Source organism: Manacus candei, unplaced genomic scaffold (genome assembly GCF_025592945.1).
Source record: "Manacus candei isolate 608988 ecotype Guabito, Panama unplaced genomic scaffold, ASM2559294v1 h1tg000050l, whole genome shotgun sequence".
Taxonomy (NCBI): Eukaryota; Metazoa; Chordata; class Aves; order Passeriformes; family Pipridae; genus Manacus; species Manacus candei.
In genome coordinates, this window is record NW_026138098.1 from 34,269,662 (window position 1) to 34,287,499 (window position 17,838).

General features: G+C 50.3%; 1 protein-coding gene across 1 annotated transcript in view; it reads right to left on the minus strand.

The window, feature by feature from the left end:
- The window catches only part of CDH23 (cadherin related 23), a 194,755-nt gene that overhangs the window by 75,861 nt on the left and 101,056 nt on the right, over positions 1–17,838 (minus strand). Inside the window, exons 10-13 of the mRNA XM_051800244.1 lie at positions 13,111–13,223; positions 11,007–11,195; positions 2,606–2,755; positions 1,670–1,828 (exon numbers count right to left, since the gene is read on the minus strand). Of these exons, the coding sequence (XP_051656204.1) occupies positions 1,670–1,828; positions 2,606–2,755; positions 11,007–11,195; positions 13,111–13,223 (611 nt within the window). The remainder of the gene's footprint in view (positions 1–1,669; positions 1,829–2,605; positions 2,756–11,006; positions 11,196–13,110; positions 13,224–17,838) is intronic.

Below are 17,838 nucleotides of genomic sequence, written 5' to 3' on the forward strand. Positions count from 1 at the left end.
CCTGCCAGGAAGGTGCTGCAGGCACTGCTCTGCCCAGCCAGCTGTGCTTGGCCCACACACTCCCCTGTTCATCCCAACCCCATAAGCCACCTGATTTGTCCTTAGCACCCTGAAACCCATCATACCTCCAAACCTGCACTCATTTGCACAAAGGAGCATTTCTGCAGCACAAAAAGAGGGGAGCCATCAGAAGTCCCCTTTCGTGAGGATGTCATTTATTAGTGTCCACCCACACCATGTGGCTGGCCAGGCTTTCCACAAAAACCCCATCCCTAATCCCTGTGGGGGAATATCCAGAAGGAGCTCTCAAGCAAGTGGAAAAGAAGGAAAAAAAGAAAAGGAGGAATTCATTAGCAGGGAAAGCAGGCTTTTAGTCTGTGGCACGTGGGACAGTTGCAGAGATGTGGCACAGACGGGCAGTGCCGTGGCAGTGAGCAGAGGGCTGCAGCTCAAAGGCAAGCGGCCACAGCAGGAGGAGCTGCTACTTTATGAGGGTTGTTGGAAGTTTGGGATCAGCTGGGAGGGCAATTTGGATTTCAGCACTAATTGCATCCATTCTGATTTATCATAGAAGATTCAACTCCTGGCATTTTGTGTTCACTCTGAAATGCTGGCATAGCTGGAAGTTGGGGAAAGAGGAGCCGCAGTAACAATCTCATTGTTTAGTGTCTGACGGCCTGACTAGCTAAACATCTGCTTGAAATATTAATAACTGTCAGATGGGAACAGCTCGGGGGCTCTATACAGTTTCACACCATCTGTTTGTAAAGTAAACACACTTATGTACAGGCACACACACCCAACTCTTTTGTCAGGGCTTTATACCCTGGATCATCATGCCTGCACGGATGGGAGAGCAGGGGCTGTGTCTCAGGAGAGCAAGGGGGTAACGGGGGGGCAGGAGGGCAGCCAGAGCAAATTCATTGGAGAGGGAGCCAAGCAAACTCATCAATGACTAACAACAGTGGTAGTAACTAGACTGTTAACACCCTGCACCCAAAGCCTAGCAGGGGTTTTGGTGCTCCCTGCTGTGATATTCCCCATCCCAGAGGAGCCTTGATTCCTATTTCGCTCATTTTTCAGCACAGGGTTTTGTTGTGGTTCTTGCTGTGCTCCACACTGGCACTGACACTGCTCTCAAGCATCAGGAAATGTGTCTGCTTGATGAGAATTCTAGGTGCTTCCACCCAACCCACGCAGGAGAGATGAGCGCTACGGAAATGCCTCCCCCGCTGTCACCTCCACCTCTGCACCACTGTTCTGCTGCCAGCCATGCCATATCACGCTCTGCCAGATACAGCCATTCCCCTCTTTTTCCATCCTTTGCCCTTTCATTGGCTCAGCTGGCCTCTGTTAGGTTGAGGAACTTGGTGCTTCGAAACAGAGCAGCGACAAAACCCTCACCAAGACCATGACCATGACTGCTGGGAGCAGAATCTGCACGTGAGATGCAGTGTAGGACTCTCTCTGAATTCCTGGTGCGGTGGGAACCACATACACATCTTCCAGAGGACAGGAAAAGTCAAGACATCTGCTCCAAACCCCCACCATCAGCATCTCCTAGCACTTCCTTACCAGGCTCCCCAGCCTGTGCCTCGATGACGGACACCGTGGAGCCACACGTGCGCGCCAAGGACCCGGCAAAGAGAGCCAGAATGCTCCTACTCACGTGGACCTGGAGGACGGTGGTGCCCACGGTGGTGTTCTCCAGGAGGCTGACGTTGTACAGCACCTTGCTGAAGACGGGGCGGTTGTCGTTCTCGTTGATGAGGTTGATCTTCACGCGCGCGAAGCCGACGTGGTCCGGGACGCTCTCGTTCGCAAAGAGCTGGGCAGAGACGGGAAGCGAAGGGCAGGGATGGAGACGCTGTTTGTGAGGCTTGGGAGAGTTACCCACCCTTCCTTAGTGGAGAAAACAATGCTCTCCTGAGCTCCCTCACTAGATGAGCCAGCTCAGGGCAACCCACCAGCAAAGCTGGAGCAGGAGGATGGGGAGGGCTTTGGCGCCTGGTAGGTACACTTAAAACAAAGTTTTATGCTCTATAAAGCTTTTATGGCCCTGTTCTGCTTAAGCTCTTGCAGCTGAGCCTTTGGATGCTGGAAAGAGAAGGTGCAGAGCACATCTCTTCCCCACCTCCTTCTTTGCTTTACTATAATTTCCAGGTTTTTGGCCGTTTGGCAGTGCTACAGAGTTTCACAGTGTCGATCATCATAGAATGGTTTGGGGTGGGAGGGACCTTTAAAGGCCACCTAGTCCATCCCCCTGCCATGGGCAGGGAAATCTTCAGGTTGCTCAGAGCCCCATCCAACCTGACCCTGAACACTTCCAGCAATGGGACATCTATTACCTCTCTGTGTAACCTGTTCCAGCGTTTCACCACCCTCATGAAAAAAACTTCTTCCTTATAGCTGACCCAAATCAACCCTCTTTTAGCTTAAAGTCATCACCCCTCGTCCTATCACAATGGGCCCTGGTAAAACTTTTGTCCCCATTTTTCCTATAGGCCCCCTTCAAGTACTGCAAGAGAGAGGAGGGTGGTTAATGGTCACTCAGGTCACACTGAAAACTGTGGATGCCCCACAGAGCTCAGAGGTGCAGCCTTACCGAAAATTCATAGCGAGGAATGGTCTCGAAGTCCAGTGGCACCGCCACACGGACACGGATGTCCGCCTTCCCCTGGATGGAGGTTGGCGAGATGATGAAGTGGTTGGAGTTGTTGCCCACCAGGTAAACCTCAAAAACGCTGTTGGGTCCCTAGAAAGGGAAAGAGGAAGGCTGGAGTCTCATACAAAATGCACACGGACATGAAAGGAATGGGAATGCGCCCCTGGGATGAACCAGCACAGCACACACCGAAGGGAAAGCCCCTTTTGCTGTTTGCATGCACTACACAGTGTATCATACACTGGGATTTTACTGCCTGGGGCTGGGGGCACAATGTGGGTGCCTCTCCCATGCAGAAGGCTCTTTCCAGTAAGACAGCTCGAACTGGGAGCTGGAAAAACTCCTCCTCTCCCCAGACCAGCAAAGCAGCAGGACCACCACCATACTGACACTTCAGGAGCCCCGCTCTGGGCACAGCACCCTTCCCAAAGCACAGCCCAGCAGAGCACGTGAAAAGCAAGCTCAGAAAGCTGCCAGAGATGAATTTCCCATTTTCCCTGAGCGACCTCCCTCCTATCAGAAAATGGGGCCAATTAAATGCACGAAGGGGCACTAATAGCAAAAGCTGCCTAAGTGTGACTGCTGAGAGCTGGCAACATGAGCAGAATCCCTGGCCTGCCCTTCTTCCTACACCTCCACCCAATCCACGGAGCTGAGGGCAAGCTGAGCACATCCAGCAGAGCCCCACAGCAGGAGCAGTCCTTGAGGGCACCCACAGGGCCACACAACAGCACCCAGAGCCCAACAATGCTCTGCTGGAGGATGGTGGGAGCGTCTCAGGGTAGACTGGCACCTTCCTCGAGCTGTTTTGCTGCCAAGCTGGGAAGGGAGGGATGCTCCTGACACCCTGGACATACACTTGGGAAGGAGGGAGCAGAGGATACAGTGGATGGGCAGAAGGAAGCATTACTCCCGGAGCAGTTATTTCATACCCTAACCTTAGGATGTCAATTTACAACAAATGACCATTTTCAACCAGTGACAAAAAGCCATTTTATTGAGGAATTTCTGCCTAGCTGTGCTGCTGAGCCCTCAGCATCTCTCCCAGGACCGGTGCTCTCCCTGCCCTTTGTGGCGGTGAGATGCAAGGGATTTTCTTGGAAACCAGAGAAGAGTCAGTTTGTTGGAGGCATGAGATAAAAGTTGAAACATCAAAAGAAATCCAAGTATTTGCACGAAGAGAGCCGGGTGGATTAATTCCCCTCCAGCTGGGGATGGAGATCAGCCTCCAGATACCCACCATTCCTAATTAGCAGCCCCTCGAGTGCCTCAGTCTCCCCACGTGAGGTCTGGGGAAGGGGAATACAGCTGCCTCTTGGGAGGGCTGCAGCGAGTTGCCATTTATATATTTTTTCAGCTATTTATTTTTTTGTTTTGGCCCCCATGCTGCTTTCCTTGCTCCTGGTTCCCGGAGCCTGCGAGCCCCCTGTGGATGCCTGAAAGCAAATCTGAATATTCAAATTGTTATCAGCTGCCCAGCAGAAGGGACTGGCTAAACCCAGCTCACAGCAAGGACCCCCCCACTCCAGAGGAAGCCACGGGGAGCTGCTTACATTTTCCTCACCCCTTCCTACCTGCTCCTGCCACCCAGAGCAAACAATGGATCTGAAATGTGGTTGGGAAGAAGAAAAACAAGCCTGCATCCCCAGGCTCTCAAAGGTCCTGGTGGGCAGTGATCAAGCCAAGCATCATCTCTCTGCAGTGCTGAGGATGAGGATGGGATGCACAGGGTGCTATCAGTGCATGACCTGCTTTACTGCTCCTTCCCCTTTCCATGCCCTGACCTACCAGCTCCTGCATGGCTCCAGTTTTTCCCCTATCACTGAAAACAAGGTCGTCTGCTTTCTTTTAGAGCCACAAATTAAGGAGCCACCTGCCAAAGCTTAGTAACCCTACAATAATAAACCTGTCTCCATCCAAAACAAATGGAGCCATAAAAGAATGGGTTTTGGAGGGAAGTTTGCTCTTGCCCAAAGCCGGGTTGCAGCCACACGTTTTCCAGCTCCTCTCATCCCGTGCCAGCACGTGGGGCCAGCCCTTGCCGTGGCTCGAGGCTGCTGCCCACTGCCTCCTTCCCAGCAATCAAGCCTCCTCCCAGCCGTAGCTGGCGCTGCAACCGATGGAAATTTCATGTCAATTCAGCTAAAAGACAATTGTAGCTGCAGTTGGGCATAATTACAACTCTGCTCTTCGCCTGTGTATTCCTCGGAGCGTGTAATGGGAGCCGCGCCCTGGCCCTGCTGCCAGTGACAGCATCAGCCTCATGCCGATACCCCGCTCCCAAAAAAAACCACCACTGACTGAGCAGCTTCACTTTTGAACCTTTTGTGAACTGTTTGGCAGCCCCACGTGTCCGATATCCCTCTGAAATTCCAGGGGGCTGCAGCAGAGGGAATAACCCTGGGCACAGGTAGGACTGACAGGCAAGGGCAGAAGCGGAGGCTGTGAGATGCCAGGAGGTGGGTGTGGGTGTCCCTCCAGAGGTGTGAAGCATCGTGAGGGACCTGCTCATGCACCTGCTCTGAATCGTGGCCAAAAATCTGCTCTCCCAGCTTGCAAGCCGCACTCACAGGGCACAGTTCACCATGGATCAGGAAACCCCTTCTCCCACCAGGAGGCCAGGGGCACCCCCACATCAGCTGTTTCAACTGGGACTGGATGGATCATAATTTTTATCCCTGCTTTTTTTACCCAGTGTCCCCCAATGGCTTCATTCATCACTCCTGCTCCCACCCCACCCCTTCCTCATGGGAGCCCACCTGCAAATGCTCCAGAAATTATTCAGCCTTCTGCAGTCAAAGCAAGTATTTAGCATCACTTACTAATGGCTACACAAGAAAACAAAGTAAAAAATAAAATAACTCAAATCCCTAGACAACCACACCAACCTCTGAAATCACTGAGGTGCATCAGTAGGTTGACTTCCTGCAATTACTTTCAGCACAAAGCCAGTTACACTGGGGAAAAGCAACCTGGGATCCTCGGTTTTCTCCTCTTCACCTTCCCTCAGTACTGGGCTGCCTTTGCTTCCCTCCACCCTAGCTCCATGCAGTTTGCTTTTTCCCTGCCTTCCTGAAGCACAAAATCCAGTGCAACTCCAGCTTTCCTCCCAGCCACTTTCTAGGCACAGGCTATTACCTACAACAAGCTTCCCCTCATTCTGGGAAGTCCACAAAGCAATGAAAGAGCTGAGAGTTCAGGAGTGGGGGAGAAGGAAGGGGGGAAAAAAAAAAAAGAGTTGTTTCTTTTTTGATAGCAATTAGTATCTTTTTGTAGGGCTCGGATACTTTATGCCTGGTTCTAGTGAGTCAGAGACAAATAGCACTTAAATCCTTCCTTTGAAAACACAAGGCATAAAGGGGTTTATTCTCTCCACCTACTTCAAGGTATTTAACTGAAGTGCTCTGAACAGCCTCTCTGGCATTGCCTGCCTCTCTCCCATTGCCCTGCCAGGCAATTTGGGCTTCCAGTACCCACCCAGCACCAATAACCCTTTTGAGGGCTCATGGGCACGGGCGCTTGCCCCCTGCATCCGTAAGGAACTCGCTGGGGTGGTGGGCAATGCAGGATGCCCGGAGCAAAATGCTCCCCAACCTTTTTGATCCTCCTCCCCACTCCAGCAGTCCTTCTCTCCCATCCTTCTGTCCATCCCGAGCTTCAGTTCTTGCCCTCTCCCTCCCTCCCGGAGGAGTTTTCTCCTTCCCTGCTCTCCCCAGGTTATCTGCTGAATTCCACACACGCCTGCACAGACGGGATCAATCTGAGGCTGCCTCGCCTTCAGCTTATCTCTGCTCCAAATGATTGATTTTCCCTCTTTAAGGGTAATTTGCTGGTGAATTCCATGTATTGCAAAAACCCCTGTGAAATCTAATTCAGCCCGACTGGCAGCTGGCACTTTTGGGAGAGAATACTCGTGCGCCGTCAATTCCCCTTTACAGTTCCTTGCTGTGTAGATCATATTTATAGTGCTCGTGCCTGTCATATGCATATATATGCTCTGGATGATTCACACATTGCACCTGCACACGCATGGGCACATACAATGCCCCTACGCGAGTCTCCGGCAGGAGCTCTGTGCAACAAAGAGCCCACGGCCTGGCTTTGCTTTATTTTAAACTCCCCATTTGTCTTCCTCAATATGCTTATTTTAGAGGATTGTCTCAAAATTACTTTAAAATGTCAGACCATCATACTGGTGCTCCAGACAGCCTCTGCCCTTTTCTTCCTCTGCGCTCAACCGTGCCGAGGAAAATCAAGTGGAAGCCCGGTGGAAGAGCTGATTTCCCTGCCATGCCCTGGGAAAGCACACTGCCACTTCCCTTAACTCCATGGATCTCACAGCCATGGGAAACGGGGATTCCCTGAAGGATGCCCTGATGCTACTCCTGCATGGCCAAACCCGTGCCTTCACCCTAAGATGCTGCATCAAGCCACCAGGTATACAAATCCAGCATATCCAGAAAGAATATCCATGTGCCCCCATGTCAGCCAGCCCAGGAGCACATGAGCCCTCTGAATTAACATCAAACTATTCCACAGCTTGGGACTCATGTTCTCAACCTGGAAACAAACCTTGCTGCAAAAGCAGATAAGTCAAGGCTTTAATCTTCCGTCTCATACACAGGATTTATTTGTCCCTGCTGATCGACCACAATGTGAATGACAGGAGAGCTCAGCCCCAGCCTGGGAGTGTCTATACACACTGGTCTTCTGAGGTGTCCAGCCGAGTATAGGCTCAGTCTAAATACTGGGAAACTTCCATGGATTTTCACAAACAGCTCTCAAACGGCTTTGGAAAGGTTTTCAAGGATCTGTTCTCTATCTGGCAGGGAGAGAAAATCAGCTGCACAGAAAAAATGCTTTTTTCTTGGTTCATAGAACCCCAGAATGGTTTGGGCTGGAAGAAACCTGAAAGCTCATCTAATCCAACCCCCCTGCCACGGGCAGGGACACCTTCCACTAAGACCAGGCTGCTCAAGAAGGCTGGATCCAAAACCCCGTGCAAACCCCGTGTGCTGATTTCTCTTACGCTGAAGTGTTTTCAATAAGTCATAGAGAATGCAAAAGGTAAAACCAGCACTCCTGATTCAACACCTTTTGGCTGTACCCCAAATCTACACCTGGGGTCATCTCAGCTCAACCCAAATGCGTCCTCTTGAGATGCTCCCCATCCCACCTCGTGCCCTCAGCCAGCTCCTCTTGGGGCAAGACCATGACCACGTTTGGTGGGGGTGGCAACCAGGAGTTTGCAAGGGCTGGACTCAGAGGAAGGGGCTTCTCCTTGGAGGCCCCTGCTTAGGTACCTTGTCTGAGAGGTTAATGCCAGCCAGGCTCCAGAAAGGCACTTGAACACAGAGGTAAATCCAAGCACAGGCTTTCAAGCATGGTCTTGTGTGGCACGTAAATACATTTTCAAGTGCTTTGCTGAGTCGTTTAATCTAACCCCTTCAAAAAGCCATCATTTGAGTTTGTCCAAAACACACCAGAAGAAAGAAAGATCAAAACCCCCACCATTAAAAAGGGCTATGTGGGCCTGGTTATGAAAAACCTTGTTTAGCAGCCTTGGCAACCCATGCAGTGTGTTTTAAGGGCCAGAGCCAAGTGACACCCCTTTCCCCAGCTCTGCACAGGCACAACTGGGGTGCAATGACAGGCAGGCTCCCCAAAACCATCCAACTCTACAGGACCCCTGCCCAGGGCAAGGTCCAGGCATGGGGTGAAGGAATAGTGTTGAATTTTCTGGAGGGGCCAGAACAAGGCTGGGTGGCTTGACTCAAGAAAGAAACCAATCTGCCAACAGATTCTGCCAGGACTTCATGACATAAGTTGGGAGGCAGGAGACAAAACTTGAACAAAGTGATCTTCCCAAAGACTCCAGCTTTGATTTCCTGTGTCTCAACCCATCTGCTCTCATTTATTTATCTATCTGCTTTCCCTGGAGATGTGTATACTTCTCTTCCTGTGTTCCCTTGCCCCTTACACAAATGAGTTGTGTCATCTCCAGCATGAAGGCCGTGCTGCTGAAATAGCTTCTGTCAGCCACGTCCTCAGTCACATTCCTGCCTGAAGACCTTGGTCCTTACCAACACATCCCTCCACCCCTGCACTCACAGAGACACGAGAGAGCCCGGTGCCATCTCAGCTACCTCAAATCCAGATGGTTTATAAAAACCTCACAACTCTCACGAGGTACTTGAGCATCCAAACTATCACCGTCAGGCAACTACCTTCCCCTTCTGCAGCTTTTTTACTGGAAGTCTGGGGGTCTTGAGACCTCTAGAAATATACTGTCTGGGAAGCAGTGCTAGAAACAAGCCTGACTGCAGGCATACTCCCACTTCTATTTCACATACATATTTGCAACAACCTGAGTATCTTCTCCCTGTTTTTCCCCCCCCACAGGTGCTACCTCGACGGTTAACCCAGTTGCAAATATATAAGGAAGATCCACCACAGGACAATGCAGAAAAGAAAAACCCAGTTGCTTATAACTTTCCACCCTCCAGATATTCCAAGAATCAGCTCTCCTCTGCTTCTTGTCAGTGAAAATAATGCCACGGTCAAAGCAATCTGTGCTATTGTGGTGGTCTCTGAAGACGTGTACAGTAAAACTCCTTCAGACTCCCTTAGTGCAAGAGGCCCTCTCTCAGCAGTTTTAAAAATCTCAGCCAATTCTTTTGGGGAAATCTCAGGAAGTTAAAGAAATACATCAAAAGAATGGTGTCTATTTTTTGCTGGCGCGATGGGGAAGGCAAGGCTATTTTTTATTCTCCCATTTTAAAATTAGCAAGGCTGAAAAGTGAATTCTTGAATGGGAGTCACTCCAGTAAAATGAGCTTTTAACCAGAAATAATGACAGATACTTCATCCTTCTGGCACAAACAGAAGTGTTACAATGCCCTTCAAGAATGGATCTGCTGACATCTCTCAGAAAGCACGACAGCGGCTCTATTCAGAAACTATCCTAGGCATCTGTCATATCCATATCTTCTTTATTAGCAATTGACATTTTCAAGAAAAAACAGTCTCTTTATCAGCTTAATAGCTCATCTGCACCTCTTCAGGCTGCACTCATAACTCCTGGACAGTGACATCATGTCACAAGCAGATTATTAGTTCTGTGTCATATTCACTTCAGGTGAAAAAAAAATGGGATTTCTGGGTGGTTTGACAAGACGGGGTGAACTCCACCCAGGGCTGGGGAATAGCAAATCCATCATCTCTGCCAGCAAAGGCATCTTAAAAGATGCACATTTTAATTGACCCACCGGTATTTTGGGGGCCAGGCGGAGATGTTCTGTTTCCCACTCCTTGGTGCTATCACATCATTTACCTGAAGCACCAGGAAAACAACCTGATGATGTTTTGCCATGGTCCTAGACAGGGCTCGGAGTAACCTGGTCTAGTGAAAGGTGCTCCTGTCCATGGCAGGGGGCTGGAATGAGATGAGCTTTCAGGTCCCTTCCAACACAAACCATTTTACGATGCCATTTATTCCGACAAACCCATTCCCCTCATCTCCCGCTCAGCCCAAAGAGGAATAGGGGCTGCAGGAGCCTGTAGCCAGAGCCTTTCTGAGGGATTTCGGAAAGCTCACCATGAGGTGTCAGCACTCGTTTGAGCAGACACCAGGCAGCGTGGCGGGGTTGGAGGGGACTGGCACACAGAGGCAGCCAGACGTGAACTGCACAAGTCAAATAATCAGAGTAATTGAAGGCTGCGAGCCCAGGGCTGGAAAACGTGCTGCAATCCTGAACACGGCACGGATCGGCGCGTGACAAATGGGAGCTCCATCAACACGAGGGAGGAACAAGCCTCCAATGCTCCTGGCTCGTTTGCAGTGATGAACTGGTATCCCAGTCCTCCCCATGCTACTGGGCATCTCCTACCCCCTCCCTGACAGCGGCAGTACCCATCCCTCCCGGGGCAGAGAGCCCAGAGCTCCTGTCCTTCCCTCCCCTGGCAGGTGCCCTGTGAGCCCAGCAGAAAAACTCCTCCTTTTCTGAACCAGACTGGCAAAGCACTGCCCGACAAGAGCCCTCAGAAGCAGGCGGGAATCAGCATCCCACAAAATCCTATTTTCTGGCTCTCAGGGGCTGTACAATCCTGACTGCATTAAAGCTCGTACCGTGCCTGGGCCCAGGGGAGGGAATCTGCACTCGAGGTACCCAGCAAGCAGAGCAACGCCAGCAGTAAGAGCTGAAGAAGTGGGTGTCAGGACATAACCACGAACCTTGTCACAGGCTCACCAGTGACTCAACCTCCCCTGCACCCCCCAAAACCACACCAGTGCTACCCTGCAAAGGAGAAACAAAAGCTCCCGCGGCAGGGCATATCTCACCTCATCCTTGTCCTGCACCTGGATGAAGAGGGGAAGGGCAAAGCCCACCTGGGCCAGCTCTGGGATGGCCACGCTGTACTCGGAGCTGTTGAACTCAGGGGCGTTGTCGTTGAGGTCAATGACCAGGATGTTGAAGGTGGTGGTGACGGTGGCGTTGGAGGGTGTACGGTCGTCGTTCAGCTCTGTCCCCTGCCAGGAGAGAAACCAAGGGAGCCTTTATTTTTCCAAAAGAATAAATGTAATAGAAGGTGTGTGTGGTGCATGTCGTGACGAGAGACTCCTGCAGCTTCTTCCTCCTCCACTCTGCCATGAAAGGATGCTCAGTTGGCTCTGACACCGCTGACCCGTTAACACACAGAGATGTTGGCCCAGCTCTCCCACCACCCCTGTGTCAGGCCCACAGCACTCTCACAAACCTTCCCAGGATCTTAACATTTCCCTTGGGATGGCTGTGGCCAAGTTCTCACTTGCCCATATCATCTGGAGTCACGCTGAAGGACAAGAAGGAGCCACAAGCATTTAAACAAACAAACAAACAAACAAAAAATCCCTTGTGAGATGTAGGGGACAGTCCACAAAATAAGGGAAGGCAGGATGGAGCAAAGGGCACTCCTGTTCTCCCCTCTGCAATGCCCTGAGGTGGGACCAAGAGTAGGGAGCCAGACACCATAGTACTACTGAAGGGACACAAAACTAGGGCACAGAGGAAAAGAAGATTTAGACCTTAAAATAGGTTTGGCAATATGTGTCTAAATACAGAGCTGAGTCATGACTCCACATCACACCTCGGTCTCAAGAAGGACTTTAATTTTGCCTTCCCAAAAGGAAAGAGTGCAGATTTTATTGCCAGAGAAGCAAGACTCGTGAAACAGCCTTTTCAAGCCGAGTCCCTCCTCTTGTCCTTTGGATAATCTTGCTTTGCTGTGGGCATGGAAAAGCAACGCTAACACGACCCACACGGCTCATTGCTATTCACTGCTTCTGCACACAACAGCAGAACAGGCTGATCCCAACGAGGAGCAATCCAGCTGTATTTTCACTGCGTGCTCCAGGACAAGAACAGCAGAGAACATTTTGGGTCCTGGGGATGTGGGACACAGAGAGCTGGCACTTGCAGGAGGATGCAAAGTTTGTGGGGAGAGGAAACAGAAATCTATTGGATCAACAGAATATGGTTGGAACTCCATTACCATCCAGGGAGGAAAACGGGCAAGTTTTCAGACTCACAAACCATTCCAAGATTAATTTTTGTCCCTATTAAAATCAGAAAATCCTCCCTTTCTCCCTTTTTGAAACTATAAAAGCCCAAAGGAAGAGATACCAGGGATGGAGATCTCTTCTCCATGCACAAAGCCCCAGTATATGAGCTGTGTCCAGGACCAAGAGGGGTGATTTCTTGTCCCTCTGCCTTGGCTCCAACAAAGCATCACACTTGCCAAAAAGAGAAGGCGCTGTGCTGGCTGCCTCCCTCCCAATCAATGACCCTTCCTATGCTGCTGCTGATTTTCCCCCACCCCAGCCCAGAAGAATCCATACTTCTAAATGTGTTTCCAACCAGCTGCCCAGCTTGGTATTGATTTTAATTACAGGGCTGCGAGCAGAGCCAGGGAGCCGCTCTCAGGTGGGGCTGGAAAACCATGCTCCAGTGCCTTTCCTTGACAAGGCAACTTCCAGCATCACTCCATCCCTGTGCCGGGCAGGCACACAAGATGCCTGCTGACACGACAAAATGTCATGTTTATACAGGGCTTTTTTGGGGGGGAAAGGTGGGAGACAGGAAAAAAGTGTCACAATTTAAGTGCCTGAATGTGTCTGGTGCTATTTGCAATCCCAGGTATCTGGGACACAACCACAGGCAGATCTACTAGGAGAGCAGGCAGGACACCAAAAACACCCTTATACGTCACACAGACTCCATCATGTTTTGGGCCACCAGACAAGGGTTTAACATGTCACTTGGCTTCACCAGCACATCATGGCTCTGCATGCCCATGAAAGCAACATGTCCCAGGCTTGCTCCTCCTCCTCAGAGGAGTTGTCCCTAGGCAGGATGCCCTCCCCATCCTGCTCCTCTGGTGCGCCTCCCTGCTGGAGGAGATCTCACCTTCACTGTGAGGATGAATCCAGAGCTGTAGAAGGGGTTTTCCCGGTCCAGGGGCCCGTTCAGGGTTAAGGCCCCACTGATGTAGTCCAGTGCAAAGATGCTGTTGGTGTTACCTGAGGAAAAATAACAGGCAGTGTGAGCACAAGCACAGCTGATCCCGAAAGGTGCTGGGGGTAATGCAGGGAGGGAAGCAGGAGGACATGAGCTCCAAGTTGGGCACAGGATGCAGTGGGCTCTGCAAACCTGGCACCTCATCCCAGTGTGCTTTAAAATGTCATGGCTGTAACAGTCCTCTCCTCCTCTCACCTGCCCTAGCTCAGGGCTGAAAATGGGGCTCTTCTTTCATCAGCTGAAAGTTGCAAATGCTGGAGGCAGCTGAAGAATTTCAAAGGGCTTTAGTTATTAAAATATGCAGCAGCAAAGCTGAAAGCAGAGCCAAAACCAGGTGCTCCCCTGGGAAGGAGCACCTGCATTCACAGGGTACCATGACCCTGGCAGAGCATCTCTCCTAAAATACAAGAGTTCAGGGACATCAGTCCAGGTTAGTCAGAGGAAGGTGCAGACAGAACAAGATCACAGGTAATTCTCCACATAACAAGCAGTAGTTTAACTGTGGAGCCTCTTGCCAGAGGATGCTGAGGATGATACAAGCCCATCTGATTTCAAGGAGAGGCTGCAGAGGTTAAGAAAAGAAAAAAATTCTGTCAAGTAACAGAGAAGCTGCACAAAGCTCAGGAATTTTCTTAGCTGGATTATTTGGAGCCAGGGAGAGTATTAGCAAAGTACTGTAGGCACTTGCCCTGCTTTTATGCTCCTGCCAGATTTGTTGACCCCATGGCCCTTTGTTTTCATCTGCTGGAGCCGAATTTGGCCCCTCTGCCTGTCCTTACATGCAAGTAACCAGACAGGGTGCCATGGAGGGCTGGGCTGCCTCCACGGGACCATCCCAGCTTGACTCCTCCTCTAGAATTAGACACCCAGAGAGGATTAAGAAACACTCGAGTATCATGGCCAGCAGATGCTAAAGGGACTAATGTCCTGCTGTGGGAATGACTTTGTGGCAACTCCAGGTGCTCCCTCTGTCAGCCAGACAAAAGCAAGCAGTTGGTATGTGGAGCCTGGAATACCTGACACCAGCCTGACACAAAACCAGAGGAGGCTGCTGAATTAGTGATGACCGAGGAGGAGGTTATATACAGGCATACAGCCACCCACACCACTCCCCCCATCATCTCATGGCATCCAAAAAGCCCTGATCCAGTCCCAAACGGGAGCAAGGAAACCCTGCAGGTATGCTCCAGTCACCCCAGTCAAAAATAACCAAAAAATAAATCCTGTCTTCTCAATACATCTCAGCGTGAAGGAAACTCACACAGCATTTGTCATTTCCCTGGAAGGGAGCTGCAAGACAGATCTGCTGCCACAGAAAGTTGTTTCCCATCACTCAGCATCCACCTCGCTCCCTCCTGATCCCTGTTTGAGCAGAGCTGCACCTTTCCTGGGATGGCCAAAGCCTCCAGGTCTGTCCATCCTGTCCCTCCCACCCTGGGAGCCACCCTGGCCTCTCCTCTCTCTCGCAGAGCCCTGAGTGCCATAACACCTTTCTCCCCCATTACCAAGCTGTTACAGCTTCCTCTCGGAACGAATTCCTCCCGTTTCTGTCCTTGGTCCTCTCTTCTCTCCATCCGAAATGCCCCATTGACCACTCGCCAGCTTAATGAACTGGCACATGGCTACTTAAAATATTAGCAGCAGTCTTGTTTTTTTTTTTTTTTTAATCTTTTCCTCCTGTACATGAAGATCTCTGATCTTCTCCCTTGGACAATTCCCCTCTTTCCATCCTGACTTCCCACCTTTGCTATGTAATTTACGGCTGAGTCTTTAGGAAGCTTCTTCCAACATCAGCTTTGAAGGACACTCCACGAGATGGATTGTACTGTGCTGTGAGGCATTTAAATGCTCCAGAAAGCCAGGCTGCCAACGTTTCTGCATCGGGGCCATCTCCCCCTAACATGAAGTGTAATGAAATGTGAAGACCAACGGAATTCAGTGGAATTGGGTCAATAGGACAGGAATTTGACTAAACACAGCACTGAGTTCTGTGCCCTAAAGATGGTTATGAATTTCATATTTGAGCACAGTAATTTTTTGAAGGATGGACAACTAACCTCTAGACTCAAAGGACCCCCCAGGATGCACATTGGAGGTTTTTCTCTAGCTCAGCCTCCCCAACACTATCAGCCATGCATTTGATGCCCACTGGGGTGACCTTTGAGCTCCAGAGAATTCCTGGTTTTCCAAATTAGTCTCTGAAGGGAAAGTGGTGTGTCCAAACTCATCCCTCAGAGGCCTTTCCTAATCTCCTCTACAATACCTCTCCAACCACCACTTTGTTATCCCTCTGACCAGTGATCCCTGCTGAAGCACTCACGCTGCCAAACAAGGCACATCCTCCCAAGGTATTTTCTTTGCAAAAATCCCTCTATTCATCTTCACATGCCCTCACTTTCCACAGAGCAAGGGGGAAAAAAACAAGGTGGGGGAAAATTAGCCAATTTTGCCTTTCCTCCCCCCAGTCTCTCATTCTGCCCACCTCTATTTTAGTTCTCCTCCATCCTGGCTCTCCCATTATCTCTCCAGGAACTAGATGATCTTTAAGGTCCCTGCCAACCAGAACCATTCTAGGATTCTGAGGAGACCAAGGACTTCATTTCTATGCCTCTGGTTTGAGAAGGGAGCCCAAGACTCTTCTCTGGTTTCTGTGAAACAGAGGCTGACATGTTCTCCACCTCTTTCTCCATCCAGAAAAGGATGTGGCACATTCACAGAGAACCTGGTGATCCAGCTCCATTGCAAAGAGCAAGCAAGGATAAGGAACAAACAGGTCCTTCATCAGCAAAGGAGGAGCTCTCCTTTTGAGTGCTAGGACAGCAAGGATGCCCTTAAGGAGAGCAGGGCAGGAAGCAGAAAATAAATGTGAGGCTGCCTAGGAGGCAGCATTCATGGAGAGGGACACCTCATGGGAAGGCAGGTTCCACTTCTACCTCTCTGCTACTACTGCAAACTAGGGAGCTGGACACTGCACAAGGTAGGGGACAGCAGGAGAGACCAGAGGTGGGGTGGAAATTAAAGGATGGGAAGGGAAAGGCTGAGCAGCAAAAGGGAGCACAGAGAGAAGGAAAACAAGGCAGACAATGTTTAAAATACTCAAAAAGACAAGAGGAAAGGTGTGAACAATGACAAGAAAATAAGGATGAGCTTTGGGGCTGCAATATGAATCCATTTCTGGCAGACTTGTTGCTCCCACCTGGCAAGGAACAGTCTTGCTCACAACATACAAGCCCAACTCCTTGTTATGGGTAAAAATGGAAGGAAAACTTTCCCATCTGTCTATCCGTGCACAGATACAGAAACAGCAGCAGCTCCTGCACACAATCCACAGCCAGACTGGGGACTGGGAAGGCAGGGACTGACAGGATGCTTGGTTGGGAGCACTGGAATGGATCGCAGTAGCCCATTCACAGTGTTTTCCCAGGCTCATTGAGGAACGGATGGTGGCATAGGCATCATTTTGGAGAAACACTTCTATAACGAGGGGTTTTATAGATGAGGGCCATAATGTTTAATTGCCCTCAGCCAAGCTCTCACAGTTTAAAAAGGCCATTAAAAGTACTGGCTCAAACCCAAAAGGGGGGGAAAAAAGAAAAGGGGAAAAAAAATGTCTCCTCCTTCCTCTCTACCCCTTTGGCCTTTGAGCGTTGCTCAAATCCCTACAAGACAGAGACACAGCTGATGCCCAGCTCTAGTGAAGAGCTACCATGCAGGAAAGTCCCATGCAGGAGAATTTTCCTGCCCCCCTCTACACAAAGGGCTGCTCATATCAGGAAGCTGCATCCTGGAAAGGCCCGGGGCTTGCTGAGCCACTGAACTTGGAGCGGATGACTTTCATGAGATGTGAAAGGGGAACCCATCACACACCTTGTGCCAGATAATTTATTAATCAAAATGTGCTCCATCAGGGCTCCTCAGCACTGAAATAGATGCTGTTGGATGTGGTTCACAGAGTCAGCAACAGACACAGTTATTATCGTACAAATAGCCCATCAGCTGCCGTGACCACCTCGCTGCTCTTCACCTTGAGTGTCTGCCCCTGGGCCGTATGCAGGGGAGCCAGGGCAAGTACCTTGCCCTGGGCTTAAATTCAAAGGCAACAAGTTATTTCCACAGGAAAAGGGGTTATTACAACCTGAGCTGTGCATGAAATCAAGATGCTCTACGAAACAGTGAAACAATGCCTGTTTCTCCTGCTCGGGACTTTGGTTTGCTGTTCTTCTCAGAAGGTGCAGCTCTCTGGGCCAAGGGATCCGAGCCCAAAGCTGTGTGCTGGCACTCCTCTGCATGTTTTTAGTATCTTCCTCAAAAGATTTAATTGCGTGTTCCAGCACTAGCAGCAGAACTTCTGATTTTGATGAGCCACAAAAGTAAGCTCGGATTAAATGCTCGCGCGGTTTCCTTTTTTAGAACTGAATGTACAGTTCAAGGAAATAAAAGGAGCCAATTATCACCCGAGGTGCAATCCCACTCCCAAATTCCCTGGGAGCTGTGGCCGGGCCCTAGAGAGGAGAACAAAGTCTACAGACCTTCTGCTCTCAGTGTAATTCTTCACAAAAAAGGATGCTGCGTTCTGGACCACAACCACCATTCTCGGACCATTCACTATTCCAGACC